The 16,937-nt window shown below is 33.9% G+C and overlaps 1 protein-coding gene across 1 annotated transcript in view; it reads right to left on the reverse strand.

Moving 5' to 3' along the window:
- LOC149806325 (DNA ligase 4-like) overlaps nucleotides 1-16,937 on the reverse strand; it is a 108,641-nt gene that overhangs the window by 17,181 nt on the left and 74,523 nt on the right. Inside the window, exons 12-15 of the mRNA XM_089951622.1 lie at nucleotides 14,543-14,692; nucleotides 11,998-12,115; nucleotides 6,714-6,846; nucleotides 1,351-1,486 (exon numbers count right to left, since the gene is read on the reverse strand). Of these exons, the coding sequence (XP_089807748.1) occupies nucleotides 1,351-1,486; nucleotides 6,714-6,846; nucleotides 11,998-12,115; nucleotides 14,543-14,692 (537 nt within the window). The remainder of the gene's footprint in view (nucleotides 1-1,350; nucleotides 1,487-6,713; nucleotides 6,847-11,997; nucleotides 12,116-14,542; nucleotides 14,693-16,937) is intronic.

The raw sequence follows: 16,937 nt of genomic DNA on the forward strand, positions 1-16,937 counted from the left end.
AAATGCCCTGAGAACATCTCTGGAGTTGGATTGTCCTACCCTGCTCACATCCATGTGAAATAATATTTTTCTCATCTACAACACACAATAAGCTTTCTATAGGGGTAAATAAGTTGTGATGTTTCAACTGAGTGTGTAAAAAAGTAACATCTGTGGTACATGTGATGTTTCAACTGAGTGTGTACAAAAAGTAACAACTGTGGTACATGTGATGTTTCAACTGAGTGTTCAAAAAAAGTAACATCTGTGGTACATGTGACGTTTCAACTGAGTGTGCAAAAAAAGTAACATCTGTGGTACATGTGATGTTTCAACTGAGTGTGCAAAAAAAGTAACGTCTCTAAAGACTCTAACTGAAAAAAAATAAGCATTCAACAAATATCACTAATGTAATCTGGATAAACCGGTAATCTACATGAATACAGTTTGGATATATGAAGTTGTAATGTAATCAAGTAATAATCAACATGAATACAGTTTGGATATAAGAAGTTGTAATGTAATCAAGTGATAATCTACATGAATACAGTTTGGATATACGAAGTTGTAATGTAATCAAGTGATAATCTACATGAATACAGTTTGGATATATGAAGATGTAATGTAATCAAGTGATAATCTACATGAATACAGTTTGGATATACAAAGCTGTAATGTAATCAAGTGATAATCTACATGAATACAGTTTGGATATAAAAAGTTGTAATGTAATCAAGTGATAATCTACATGAATACAGTTTGGATATATGAAGTTGTAATGTAATCAAGTGATAATCTACATGAATACAGTTTGGATATACGAAGATGTAATGTAATCAAGTGATAATCTACATGAATACAGTTTGGATATACAAAGCTGTAATGTAATCAAGTGATAATCTACATGAAAACAGTTTAGATATAAGAAGTTGTAATGTAATCAAGTGATAATCTACATGAATACGGTTTAGATATAAGAAGTTGTAATGTAATCAAGTGATAATCTACATGAATACAGTTTGGATATACCAAGTTGTAATGTAATCAAGTGATAATCTACATGAATACAGTTTGGATATACGAAGTTATAATGTAATCAAGTGATAATCTACATGAATACAGTTTAGATATAAGAAGTTGTAATGTAATCAAGTGATAATCTACATGAATACAGTTTGGATATAAGAAGTTGTATAGTAATCAAGTGATAATCTACATGAATACAGTTTGGATATATGAAGTTGTAATGTAATCAAGTGATAATCTACATGAATACAGTTTAGATATAAGAAGTTGTAATGTAATCAAGTGATAATCTACATGAATACAGTTTGGATGTAAGAAGTTGTAATGTAATCAAGTGAGTTATACCGTAGGCATGTTGGTGAATATTTCCTTCAGCTGATCTGGGGAAATGTCCTTGGTGAAGCTGTCTCCATACTGGTCATAATCCTGTTGGAACACCTTAACCGTCTGAGGAGATGTATGCAACATGTCACTTGGGTTCCTGCAATGGACATACACAGCTCTAAGGTTAAAAAAGGCAGAAAGATATTTATTCTTCAATCCATCTTAAAATTAAATACATTCACTTGACAAACAATATGGCGTAAATTATCATAACTGATTCATCATTTTAATCACTTTTACTTACAAATTATTATATTTTCTTTAATTTTTTGTACACTTATATCAATTATTTTTTCAGGTGTACAAATAATTACAGGTAATGAAATTAATTTTTTCTAAGATTCCCAAACTTTTCTTTAAAAAAGTTTCTAAAGTCCTTTATGCCAAGAATCAGAGCAAAAAGAATAATTTTGATTTGTATAGACTGATGTTTTATGAAAAACCAGGATATGGAAAATTAGAGACCATAAAAATTACAGGCAATACAAAGTATCAAAGGTCTACTGTTAATATAAATTTGTAAAAGTTAAACTTTGAGCAGAGATTTAAGTCCTGATATTACATTTGGCTATTTAATTTATTCTCTTGGGTATCAATTTTATTTTTGTTAAAATGGCATCAATGTTGGTCCTTAAATTCACTGACTGGGGAAGAGATCCTATTGTTTCTACTGATTACTGTATAGAGATCCTATTGTTTCTACAGATTACAGTATAAGAGATCCTGTTGTTTCCACTGATTACTGTATAAGAGATCCTGATGTTTCTACTGATTACTGTATAAGAGATTATACTGTTTCTACTGATTATTGTATACAAGATTATATTGTTTCTAGTAATTACTGTATAAGAGATCCTATTGTTTCTACTAATTACTGTATCAGAGACCCTACTGTTTTTACTGATTACCGTATAAGAGATCCTGTTGTTTCTACTGATTACTGTATAGAGATCCTACTTGTTTCTACAGATTACAGTATAAGAGATCCTATTGTTTCCACTGATCACTGTATAAGAGATCCTATTGTTTCCACTGATTACTATATAAGAGATCATATTGTTTCCACTGATTATTGTATACAAGATTATATTGTTTCTAGTAATTACTGTATAAGAGATCCTATTGTTTCTACTAATTACTGTATCAGAGATCCTATTGTTTCTACTGATTACCGTATAAGAGATCCTGTTGTTTCTACTGATTGCTGTATAGAGATCCTATTGTTTCTACAGATTACAGTATAAGAGATCCTATTGTTTCTAATGATTACTGTATATGAGATCCTACTGTTCTACTGATTACCGTATAAGAGATTCTATTGTTTCTACTGATTACTATATAAGAGATCCTATTGTTTCTACTGATTGCTGTATAGAGATCTTGTTTCTACTGATTACCACATAAGTGATCCTATTGTTTCTACTGATTACTGTATAGATATACTATTGTTTCTACTGATTACCATATAAGAGATCCTATTGTTTCTACTGATTACTGTATAGAGATCCTACTGTTTCTACTGATTACTGTATAAAAGATTATATTGTTTCTACTAATTACTGTATAAGAGATCCTATTGTTTATGCTGATTATTGTTTTGTCTTTTTATTCAAGGTTGGTAGCAAGCATGAAATTTGCAAAAATTGGTATCCCATGAAAAGTAGGTAAGCCAAGGTATTATGACAAATACATGTACAGTATAATCAAAGTATTTCTTTTGATCATGTTTTTTATAATGAACTATTCATCTTAAGCTGTAATCAGTGATCAATAATACCCTATGACATTTTCATAGACAAACTTCTCAAACATGCCCAAAATGAGATTACTGAATGGAGAAAGGTACAAAACCCAGAATCTTCCCATGATTTTATTGGTGGTGTGTGTGTATATATATATATATATATATATATATATATATATATATATATATATATATAGAGAGAGAGAGAGAGAGAGAGAGAGAGAGAGAGAGAGAGAGAGAGAGAACACAAATCATATGGCGAATAACAATCCTTTCAAGTGCAAGGGATCACATGTGTCAGGATTGATTAAGATAAATGCAATAAACTGACAATGAACAGTGCAAAACTATTATCTAACTAGCCTGAGCACTTTCAACTCTTTAATGAGTCTTTTTCAAAGACAAATACAAAACATAGACAAGACAAACAAATAAAACAGAAAAGCGGTTGTTTGCAAAAACTTTACATGGGTGTTTCTACAGGAATTCAACCTTTGAACTTTATTATGTTTCAACTAGTTTATTTCAGCTTGTTGCTGATACTGGAAAATATTTGTATTGACCTAGAAATTGATGAGCCATAATGACATCTGTTATTTTATGTAAATTTATATAAGTGCACATTATATCCTGGATATTTCATTGCTATATTAGTCATAGACAATTAAGCAAATTTAGAGAATTATTTTAAAGAAAATGAGTAGGCTGCAAAAGATAATTTTATTTGTGCATGGTTGTCTTTTTCTAGTCTTCTTGGGTTAAATTGCTTGGTTTCAATGTTCTAAGGTAGCATATCCTGTAAGATTCCTTTTCTTTCCTAGTTGGGGTTGTGAGCAATTGCAATAAGTGTTATATCACTGAAAGTGTGGCCACATGAGGAGAAGTGTTCTGCGACCGGGCTTCTGTACAACTTCTTTGTCATCCAATCAGATCTACGAAGGTTGATCCTTTTGTGTAGCTTTTCAGTTTCTCTGACAGACTGAAGGCTACAGATCTTACATGTTATGAGATAAATGACATTCTCTGTTTTGCACATTATGTTTGGACCATGTATGTTTAATTTTTCTCTAGTCGCTGTGCTAGAAAATGTCCTGGTCTCTATCATATGTTGACAGGTTTTGCACCTTTTATCGCCAATGGGGCCAGATTGACTAGGGTGGTCTTGATTAGTGATTGGCGTTAGCTTCACCTGGACTAGGGTGTCCTTGAGGTTTTTTGGTCTCAAGTAAGCGACTACAGGTTTGTTAGGGAGGATTAACTTTAGTGCGTCTGACGATTCCACAATGGGCCAGTGTTTCCCAATGATTTTACCTACTTTGGAGTTGTCTGGATGGTAGGTCAGGATAAATGGTATCCTATCAGCCTTTTCCTCCATTCCATATTTGAGTAGGTCATTGCAGTTTGTTTGTTTAGCTAGGCACTGAGGATACGCAGAATTTGCTCCGATGTTGAAACATTCCTAACAAGGTCTGAAGAGCTATCTAAACATTTAATTTACCAAGGCTATGACAAAGACCTGATTGCAGAGGCAACCCAAAGGGTGAGATGGCAGTGATCTATAACAGAGACCACTCCTTTAACTATCTGTATAAACCATAATGTGAACAACCTTTAGCTGTTAGACTGATAATTGGAAATTACTTAAATTGAATTTGTGTGAGAATCTTTAATCAACGACAGCATTTGTCTGATGCTTGATTGTGTACAAAAGTTGAATGAGCAAACATATGTAAGCTTTTGTTTGAGCAACAATTGTACAGGGAATGTATTGAAGACATACAAAAATGTCTTAATGTCTTTATTGCTCATGTGTCAACAATTGTACAGGGAATGTATTGAAGACATATACAAAAATGTCTTAATGTCTTTATTGAACATGTGTCAATAATAAGATCAACACATACCAGCTTTTTAATCAGCTGTCAACTTTCAAAAATAAACTAAGATCAAAGTACAGTGATTGACTAATGATTGACTAATGATTGACTAATAACTGACTAATGATTGACTAATGATTGACTAATAACTGACTAATGATTGACTAATAACTGACTAATGATTGACTAATGATTGACTAATAACTGACTAATGATTGACTAATGATTGACTAATAACTGACTAATGATTGACTAATAACTGACTAATGATTGACTAATGATTGACTAATAACTGACTAATGATTGACTAATGATTGACACAAATCAGATGGATATTCATAAACAGAAACACATAACATCTTTCTTCATATGTAGAATGATGCAATGATAAGACAATTTTTTTTACAAAGATACAACACATGTTGCCAGATTATTATATCAAATCTTGTTTATTATGCAAAAAATCTTTGCAGTACTTCAAGACCTCAGTGCAATTATTACAAAGTTTTGGGAGCCACACCTAAACCAAGCTCTTTCCAAATTTGTTTTATAACAAAGTGTGCTATAGTGGACAGTTTCACTGTATTCTAAACCCATAATTGGAAATCAAATTACAAATGCTGGCATACATTTTTCAATGGTTATTATTATATTTAAAAACTGAGTGAACTTTGACACTGCTAACTGCCTTCATTTAAATTCCATATGGTTGTATCATCCTTATTGCCACATCACTAAAGTCTCCTCAAGCAAAACAAATTCTACACATCAAAAAAATCTGAGCAAATAAAAATATCTAACTTTCTACTTGCTCCCACAGCACATTGAACATTTAACATGCATGCCAGGTAATGATGGACATATAAGTGAGTACACACTCAACCAGCAAGGAAAATATATATGGATATGTAAGTGAGTATAGACTCAACCAGCACAGGAAAATATATATGGATATGTAAGTGAGTATAGACTCAACCAGCATGGAAAATATATATGGATATGTAAGTGAGTATAGACTCAACCAGCACAGGGAAATACATATGGATATGTGAGTACAGACTCAACCAGCACAGGGAAATATATATGGATATTAAGTGAGTATAGACTCAACCAGCATGGAAAATATATATGGATATGTAAGTGAGTATAGACTCAATCAGCACAGGGAAAATATATATGGATATGTAAGTGAGTATAGACTCAACCAGCATGGAAAATATATATGGATATGTAAGTGAGTATAGACTCAACCAGCACAGCGAAATATATATGGATATGTAAGTGAGTATAGACTCAACCAGCATGGAAAATATATATGGATATGTAAGTGAGTATAGACTCAACCAGCATGGAAAATATATATGGATATGTAAGTGAGTATAGACTCAACCAGCACAGGAAAATATATATGGATATGTAAGTGAGTATAGATTCAACCAGCATGGAAAATATATATGGATATGTAAGTAAGTATAGACTCAACCAGCATGGAAAATATATATGGATATGTAAGTGAGTATAGACTCAACCAGCATGGAAAATATATATGGATATGTAAATGAGTATAGCCTACAATCAGCACAGGGAAATATATATGGATATGTAAGTGAGTATAGACTCAATCAGCATGGAAAATATATATGGATATGTAAGTGAGTATAGACTCAATCAGCACAGGAAAATATATCAAAGATTTTAGTTACCATGATATGAACAGCTTTGCTTCGACACATTTCAGAAGCCAGTCTGCCTTGACAATATCATAGATGTCTCTCTTTATCAGGTTAGTGACCCGTACCGTCACCTTGTCTGCCACTACACAGAATGTTCCATTTCCTGCCAGAAAAATTAAAAATGTAACCCAAGCTATAGTGAAGTAAATCAGCCAATTTGCCATACTTAACTGTTCAATTTTTATTTTTTATTGAACAAAATACCCCACCTTTACCATATTCCAAAATAGTTTTTAAAAAATTTCATTAAGACTTTGTAGCAAGCATTTAAATCACATCATCTGACAGAAAACTAGACGTTACTAGCTCATAAATAACCTATGCACCCCTCTTGCTTGCTTTGACAACATTTGTAAACAATGGCTAAATACACCAGGATCTACCCATCTTTGAAGGAAAAACATCTTTCTGTCAATAAATTATATAGACAAAAGGAAGCCACTCTTATTGGTTGATTTCTCTTTCTACCTGCTGGGAGGTTATCATTATAACTGGTTTAAACCAGCTTTATATCTGAGTGACACCTTAAAGGATGCTTACATTGCAAAGAAGTGTGGGGGGATAATTTCTAATGTGATCAGGTGTCATTGGAGAAAAATAATTTACTAAAAAAAGTTGTTTACTTAATTAAATACATTACCTGATCACATTACATTAGGAGTACAGGTAAGAAGAAATGGTGAGCAACCCAATAGGAGAATGATTGCTATACCAAAAGGATGAAATTCTCCTTATGTTAACTTAGCACAACATGAGAGAATTTGGTTATACAGATGTACAGGTGAACCCTGTGGGATTCCACACTTGATTATTGTCTCACAATGAAAAGTTTCCCAGAAGGATCCAGCGAATGTAGCAAATTCATGTCTTCAGTGGTAGAAACAGCTAATGCAGATATTGTCTGTGTGTTTCACATAACATCTTATGCATCTTTGCTTCTCTTGACAGACTGATCAAGGAGAGAAAATAAATAGTTATTGTGCTTGACAAATGACAACAAGCTGTTCTTAGAAAAAGAACCAGGTTGCTCATTAGAACAACTTAACAATCATAACTGAACTGCATGTAGATCGGATCTACTAATACAGCTTACTCAATCTGCAAGATGAAGCTAAAGTTCTCATAAAGTGCAAATCATGTATGATAGCTGCCTTCAGTGTATGTCTGTGTGTCAGAAGGGGAGACAACGGTGACTTAAACTTTGATGATTTTGGCCATGTCAAGCCTCAGGAGAAATTCCATCGTGAATAATGTTAAATCTGAATTGGACTACAAGTCAGAGATGCCTTGTTGCAGCTCAAATATGTCCTGTCTGAACATGCCTGAGGTCATGGAACAGTATGCCTTGATTGTGATAGGGGATAACTTTGTGTTTTCAAAGAGAAAGAGAAAGAAGTTTGCCAATGGGGAATGGGTGCTGAGAGTGGTGTGACTTCACTGATTGACATCAGTTAGTGACAACACATGATTTCCCCTTGTATGTCCTTAAAGTAAAATCCCAAACAGGAATGAGGAATTAATGAGGACTTTGTTTGGAAATGGCTGGATTGGTGGTGATCTTGAGTGGAGTGAGGGCTGCTATGAATCATCTGGGTCAGTCAGTAAATCACATAGACCATTGATGTCTGTCAGTAAATGAAGTAGACCATTGGTGTCTGTCAGTAAATCAAGTAGACCATTGATGTCTGTCAGTAAATCAAGTAGACCATTGATGTCTGTCAGTAAATCAAGTAGACCATTGATGTCTGTCAGTAAATCAAGTAGACCATTGATGTTTTATCTTAGTGGGCAATCAGAGCTATTGCAGTCTCTGTCCCTCATTTATTAACTCTTTATGCAATCAGAACTGAAGACAGGAATGTGTATGCCCCCATCACCTCCCTGCTGATTAATACATCCCATGCCTCTGGGGGGCAGAGAAAAATGAAAATGAAATGTCGATTATCAGATGGCCACAGATGGCACTGACACAAACCCAATGGAAGGGTCTTAGAGGGACAACTCTGTAAGAAGCACTTGTCCTTCATTATGATTCAGCCAGGTTACTAAGTTGGGCAGGAATGTGTCAGACATGTATCGGATTGTGGCCACAGAGGGCACAGACCTGATGGAAGGTTCCTGGAGAGACAACTTTGTATGAAGCACTTGTCATTGTAATGGGTCAGCCAGATTATCGAGTTTACAGGAATGTGTCAGACTCGAATATTACCTGATACTAGAAGTACCCATGAAGGTATTCCCCTACCATGAGGCAAATTTATACAGAATTGAAAAACTGGGATAATATTTTCTGTGATTCAACAAGAGAATGTTGACACTGCAGCACATTAAAGGTTACAACAAACATCATCGTCTTCCATTTTGGATTTTATCAGGATTCAAACTCAGTTTCATTTAGAACTTTTTAATAATAGGACTTATATTTTTTAATTTTGGATTAATTTTGTATTTGATTTGTAAAACCGCAAGTTCTTTTTCTCAGTTTTACCTTGTTTTTGTAGGGAAAAAAATTGTTAAATTTGATAAAGCTTGTTGTACTCACTTTTTTCTTGTTACTTTTAGGAAGAGCCTAAACATGTAACAACAAAAATTTAAAAATCTAACCTCAGGAAAATTTGATTCAACATGGCTGAGGTACAGATATGCCAAATGCAACACAGATATGCCACATATACACTAAATGCAACACAGATATGCCACAGATACACTAAATGCAATACAGATAAGCCACTGATACACTAAATTCAACACAAGATATGCCAAATGCAACACAGATATGCCACAGCTACACTAAATGCAACACAAAAATGCCAAATGCATAAGAGATACGCCAAATGCATGCAGTTTGGTATGCATAAGTTTCTGGTTCAATATATATTTCTCCATTCATTTCATCATCTGTAGTTTGCTCACAAAATTCCCCTTTGGTAGATAAACTTACTGACCTGTAACAAGTTTACTAGAAAGTTTGAACCAGCCTTCCTGAGCTTTTTGAAATTTTTCTACATGTTGGACTGCCTTTATTATTATTCCAATGCATGCAATATAATCAAATTTGATAATTGTAACCCATTCAGTTTTCTGCAGTTTTAGGGTCACATTCTGATCTGACCTAGTTTTACAGAGCTCTGTCAGAGTGCCCTATTGATGTAGGTGGAATCCCTGCTCTATTATTAGAACTTTGCAAGTACTTTTACATAGACTGAAATGGTTTGTCAGTTAGTATAGTACAAGTCACCTGGGTCATGTATGCACAATTACTCATTTAAAATTAAATATAAATTGGGTTTTTTAAAATTTAACATTAACTTTCTTTAACCAAAGTCTATTCAATCTTGATTTCTGAATGCTCTGCACCTTAACTGTCGCCAAGAAACATCCAGACAAAACTTATCTATCACTATGGACTTTTACAATGGTGGCCATGTACTAAACTTGGGTCAAAAGAAGAGTGTGTCGAGTGGAATTGTCACAATCAAGGGAAGTACAAATTTGTTTATCAATATGCGTAGCTTTCATTGAGACATCCTAGCACACAAAATTCAGTCTGGATTGTATGGATCATACCTTGAAGTTCATTTCGTCCAAAAATGTCTACGTACTTTAACATTGATTTTGGCGTATGCATCTCTCATGGCATCTAAATAATGACCTTCCAAAGGAATATGGATGTATAAGAATCCAAATGAAGTGAACACTTACCACTTAATGGTATGTAGAATCAAATTCTGTAAAATTACACCCATTACTGAAATAGTTAAACTGTGTTAAATGCCTACATGACCCATGTGACTTGTACTATAAATTTGTTCCTTGCTATCTAATCTTTGAAAATCTAGTAAATGTTTCAAATCAAACCAATCTAATGTGAATGAAATACATAGATACATAAGTCATTTAATCTTATTTTACTCTTGCTTTTTATAAGTATCCCTCTGGTCCAATGTTTCGTTAATATTATTGGCTTTTATTTCTTTTGTAGCATCACCTTTTGAAAGCATTCTTGTGCTCTGTGTCTGCTGTTTTCCACAAGAGCATCCTTCAATTTGTGGGTTTTAACTCTTAGTTTGCTACATATATAAGAATACTGACTCTCATCTGCCATCACAAAGTGTGTCGGTAGATTAGGATCTATGTTGTTTGTCCTACACAAATACACTCTATCAGTATCAATGCACATATGCTGATACATCTACACACAAATACACTCTATCAGTATCAATGCATATATGCTGATACATTTACACACAAATACTCTCTATCAGTATCAATGCATGTATGCTGATACATTTATACACAAACACACTCTATCAGTATCAATGCATGTATGCTGATACATTTACACCCAAATATGCTCTATCAGTATCAATGCACGTATGCTGATACATTTACACCCAAATACACTCTATCAGTATCAATGCATGTATGCCGATACATTTACACACAAATACACTCTATCAGTATCAATGCATCAATGCTGATACATTTATACACAAATACACTCTATCAGTATCAATGCATGTATGCTGATACATTTATACACAAATACACTCTATCAGTATCAATGCATGTATGCTGATACATTTACACACAAATACACTCTATCAGTATCAATGCATGTATGCTGATACATTTACACACAAATACACTCTATCAGTATCAATGCATCAATGCTGATACATTTATACACAAATACACTCTATCAGTATCAATGCACGTATGCTGATACATTTATACACAAATACACTCTATCAGTATCAATGCATGTATGCTGATACATTTACACACAAATACACTCTATCAGTATCAATGCATGTATGCTGATACATTTACACACAAATACACTCTATCAGTATCAATGCATGTATGCTGATACATTTATACACAAATACACTCTATCAGTATCAATGCACGCATGCTGATACATTTACACACAAATACACTCTATCAGTATCAATGCACGTATGCTGATAAATTTACACACAAATACACTCTATCAGTATCAATGCATGTATGCTGATACATTTACACACAAATACACTCTATCAGTATCGATGCATGTATGCTGATACATTTACACACAAATACACTCTATCAGTATCAATGCATGTATGCTGATACATTTATACACAAATACACTCTATCAGTATCAATGCATGTATGCTGATACATTTACACACAAATACACTCTATCAGTATCAATGCATATATGCTGATACATTTATACAAGCATCATTTTGTAAACACACTGTACCTGGATTTTGTACAACAGTGCCTCCGAACTCTATCACTTTTTTCTCCAGGTCCTGTTTTGAACAAACTTGAGGTCCATTAATAATACAGAACTCCTTCCCCTCAAAAACTTGGGATACCTAGAAATTATTACAACTATTATTAACAATAATGGAAACCTGGTTATTAATAGATGTTAACATAAGAGTTTGATCTGTGACAGACACTACTACAACTTCTACTGCTACCACTATTATTATTATTATTATTATTATTATTATATTATTTATTATTATTGTTATTATTATTATTATTATTACACTTTACAGTTACCTGTAGCTATATGGTCACAAAGATTATCCTTTATCCTTATTCAAATTGCAAACATACAAAAACAACAGTCTCTCCGAGGGACTTAAACTCTACTGGCTGAAATTAAATACGACAAAATTACTTCCTTTTCAATGTGGAGTGTTGAAACCATCATGGATTTCCTTCAGCAAAAACAAGATTTTCAGGTTAGCTACTGTGGTCAACATACTGTATGTCCAATTTCAATGAGGACCAACATGCATCGTAAGAAGTCTTCTGGTGCTAACCTCACACTGATATGTCTTTCCATTTTCCATTTTGGCTGAGCAATGATAGCAAGGTTTTCAAGATGATTACCATGATAGCTATACTTAGATATCAGACTGTCACAATGTTTTTTTAGTACCAACTAGGAGCCTTTCAGTGAAAACCATGTACTGATACAACCATTCATTCAGAAAATATAGTGATGACAAGATTTTCAAGATGTGGCAGTCATACAGGAATGGCACGATCAGGACCAACTAGACATCATAAGAAGTTGCTTAGTTATAACACAATGTTGATACAACCATCCATTAAAAAGAGAAGTGACAATACTTTCAAGTTAGCCACTGTTTTATCCATATTGGACATGAAATCGGCCAATCAGAAGAAGTTTTCTAGTGAAAACCCTAAGTTTATATAAATGCTGTTTTATCAGAATCTGTAACATTTAGATATGGAGTCCAACAAGGCTCAATTCTAGGTCCATTACTATATATACTATTTATTAATGACCTACCACTTTTACTGGGGGACTCAACTTCATCAAAACAGATCTCTTTGCAGGCGACACAACATTATCAGATATCAAAAACACAAAGCAAAAACTGGAAATTTCTTGCCAGGATGCCCTAACAAACTGGACAACTGGTATACATGCAACAACATGGTAGTAAATACTGGTAGAACTAAAATATTACTTATCTCAACATGAGAGAAAATAACAAATCTTGACAGTTATGAACTATGTCTAACAAGGAAAGATAAATTTTCGAATGGTTTGTCATTATGACTACTTGGTGTTTTTATAGATAATAACCTATCATGGATTGAACATATAAAACATATCACTAAACAAAGTTAATTCAAGTGTATGGCTTCTTAGTAGGATAAGACATTTTCTCCCTGAAAGGCACAGAAAACTATTTTATAACAGTTACATACAACCCTATTTAGACTACTGTAATACAGTATGGGGTAATTCAAATGATAAAAACATAGCAAAGCTAGCACATCTTCAAAAAAGAGCATTTGGGCTAATATGCTAAAAATATCAATCCAAACAGAAAGCAGGGAAAACTTAGCTGGCAAGTTAAACATATTACCTATTAAAGACTGAATCATTAAATATACTACCCATTTATTTGTCACTAATTGCATATTGTGTGTCAATTGACTATGTGAGTTCAATATGTATGGTGAGTATCCATCTGGGGAGAGAAAGGAAAGAATATTCAGGAGAAGTAGCAATAACAATCCCCACCCCAATAATGTTCAATCTTTACAAGAAACATTTTAATGAAGAAAGAAAAAAATCTTTTTAATGGTAATTAATTTGACAAAATACACAATTTAAAGCATTATATGTACAAGCTAAATTTGTTAAAAGCTACTGTCCAAAAATCATTCTGAAATTTTGGAACTTCTTTTCAATGATGTAATAATTTATTGGTAATTACAAGGGCAGAGAATGGAGAAACTGATTGATGCAAGTCAATATATAATTAAAAAAACAACTATTTTTTAGTAAATATAAGGAAATATTTCACTTGTGAAGAGGAACCATCTTGTATTTTATGAGTAAAATGTTTCATTAAATCTACTCAGAAAACATAAATGTCCTCTATTTACTCTAACTGGCTACTAAAGATTTATGTATTTGATAGTATAAGGGGAGTTAAATAAATTGTTACTTAATACAACATCTTGAACAACATCTTTCATAATAATAATAATACTAATAATAATAATAATAATAATAATAATAATAACAGTATGCTATCATTGTTAAGGTGGGCATGTGGTTCAAATTATTAGATCATATAGTCAGACAAGGAACATTACATAACCAAATATCTTCTACACTTCAATATTTACTACACATACTCAAAACTCATGCAAACAATGACTGGATTATGTAAAGTTTACCTTTACTTTTTGTTCCACTGATCAAATAACCATCATCAGTGGATGAATGTTTGTAGGCATACCTGTTGTATAGATGATATATCAGCAGCTCTGAACTGGGCCGCCAGTGTGGGTCTAACTGCCCTGGAAACAACACGTCTCTTCTTCTTAGCTGGGCCCTCATCATCTTCTCCCAACTCCATGTATCCTCCAGCTAACTTTCCACCTGATTTCTGTCCATAAAACAGCATAATGGTGTCAAGGTGTTCAAAGTGAATGTGTAACGAATGCATACATTTATGGTTAATGGAATATTCAAGAGACAATACTCTGTGCCATCATTTCTGAGAAATTTACCATCTTTGGATGACTCTCTTCCATTACAAGTGTATTTCATGGAACAGTTTATCATTTCCATCATCAACAGCATATAGTCAGAAGCTGAACTTTTTGAAAAAAAAGCTCACTACCTTTGTAAGTTCAATTTCAATTGTACTGTACCTTTGCAGTTGTGAATACTTAAAGATCATATCAAGCAAGTATTTATAAATGTCATAACATCAAAAGCATGAAAAAATGGTACTTTATCGTATCTAGTACTTTATCATATTTAAGTACTTTATCATAACAAGCAAGGATCTATAGGTATTATAAAATCATAGCATACACCCACTCTCTGCCACAACACCAAGCATTTTCATCTAACACTTAGAAAAAGACAGCTGGAACTGTTATGTGAAACTCTTTACTGGACAACTGCGCAAACCCAGTAAATTCATCTATGTAGCATCTGCTCTGAATAGATGCTTGCAACAAGGTTTACAGTTATGACATCATAATGTTTACCAATATGCTCAAAACCATCCTATAACTTACGAGTGAACAGCCTAGCAACCATAAACATTTAAAATATACTTTCCAAGCACAGAAGGAACAATTTTGACAGCAATCTTTTTTCAAATACCATATTTACCCACTTATAAGTTGTGATCAACCTGGACCCAATTTTTGGGTGCCTATTGAGTAAGCAGACCAGGGTCTTGTTCTACTGATTGCTCCTAACAAACTACACAGACCCAGATATGCCAACACATTATGCAATGGCAGATCTGGGTCTGAACAATTTGTAGTTAGAGCCAACTTATAAGCATCTAGTTCTGAGAATAGAATAGTTAGATATAAACAATTTTGTTATGTGACAAATCTAAAACTCTTGTGCCGTACAGGTACTATCATGTCACATATTAATAATTGTGTATAAAACCAGCTCATGGCACAAAATTAATGCAGTGTCTTATTTTGTGTTAATACTTGCAAAATTTCCTAAATTCATTTCCCCCAAAAGTCTTCATGAGCCAACCCCAACCCATCAAAAATTTCACTCTACCCAGTTTCCATACAAATAAATGAAGTTACATGACTCTAGGCCCTGAGGATGCATGTATAATACAAACAAAACCAGTCTGTTCTCACTCTAGGTCCCTGAGGATACATGTAGAATACAAAAAAAAAAAAAAACAGTCTATTCTCACTCTAGGTCCCTGACGATACATGTACAATGCAAACAAAACCAGTCTATTCTCACTCTGGGTCCCTAAGGATACATTTACAATACAAAAAAAACCCAGTCTATTCTCACTCTAGGTCCCTGAGGATACATGTACAATACAAACAAAACCAGTCTATTCTCACATTAAACATCAGAAGGAAGAATAAAAGAAACATAAAGGGCATGACTTTTGTGTGATTAACGTTGTTGTTGTTGTTGTTGTTGTGGGGTTTAACGCCATTTTTCAGCACACGATAGGCTATGCATGGCGGCCAGTATTAATGGTGGAGGAAGAACCCGGGAAACCCCCGGGTAGAACCACCGACCCACGAGAAGCTACTGGCATGCTTTCTCACATATCCACATTTGCCGAATCCTGGACTCGAACCCACGCAGGCAGAGGTGAGATGGCAGTGATCCGTAACAGAGAGCGCTTTAGACCACTCGGCCACTCGGGGCCCCTGTGATTAACGAGAAGTTCCCCTCTTTGACCATGAACCAAATAAAGCAGTGGTAACAACATCTTATGACTGATAATCAGAAGGAACTAAAACCTCCTCACCTGAAAGCTGGACTGTACCACCTTCTTTTAATAACATAAATGTTTGTAAAACATATAGCCAAACTTCCATTTTGTCCCACACTACCCCACATCACCCCAACCCCTAAAAGCCTCTGTATCCCTAGGGTCAATTTATATGTGGTTATACAACAGGGATTCTACAGTTTCCAAGTTAAGGCCTAGTGGTCAATTTTCGTTGCTCATATACATTTACATGCTCAGCAAGTGTATATGCAGTCATAGGATGGATATCCAAAACTATTACTCAGGGACAAAGTCTTTTGAGGGTAGGAGCAGATCCTGAGGGCCAATGTCAGCTACATGACAGGCTTTTCATGACCAGATAGTGTTATTATAAAGCTTGGAT

Source organism: Sinohyriopsis cumingii, chromosome 1 (genome assembly GCF_028554795.1).
Source record: "Sinohyriopsis cumingii isolate HCF-2022 chromosome 1, ASM2855479v2, whole genome shotgun sequence".
Taxonomy (NCBI): Eukaryota; Metazoa; Mollusca; class Bivalvia; order Unionida; family Unionidae; genus Sinohyriopsis; species Sinohyriopsis cumingii.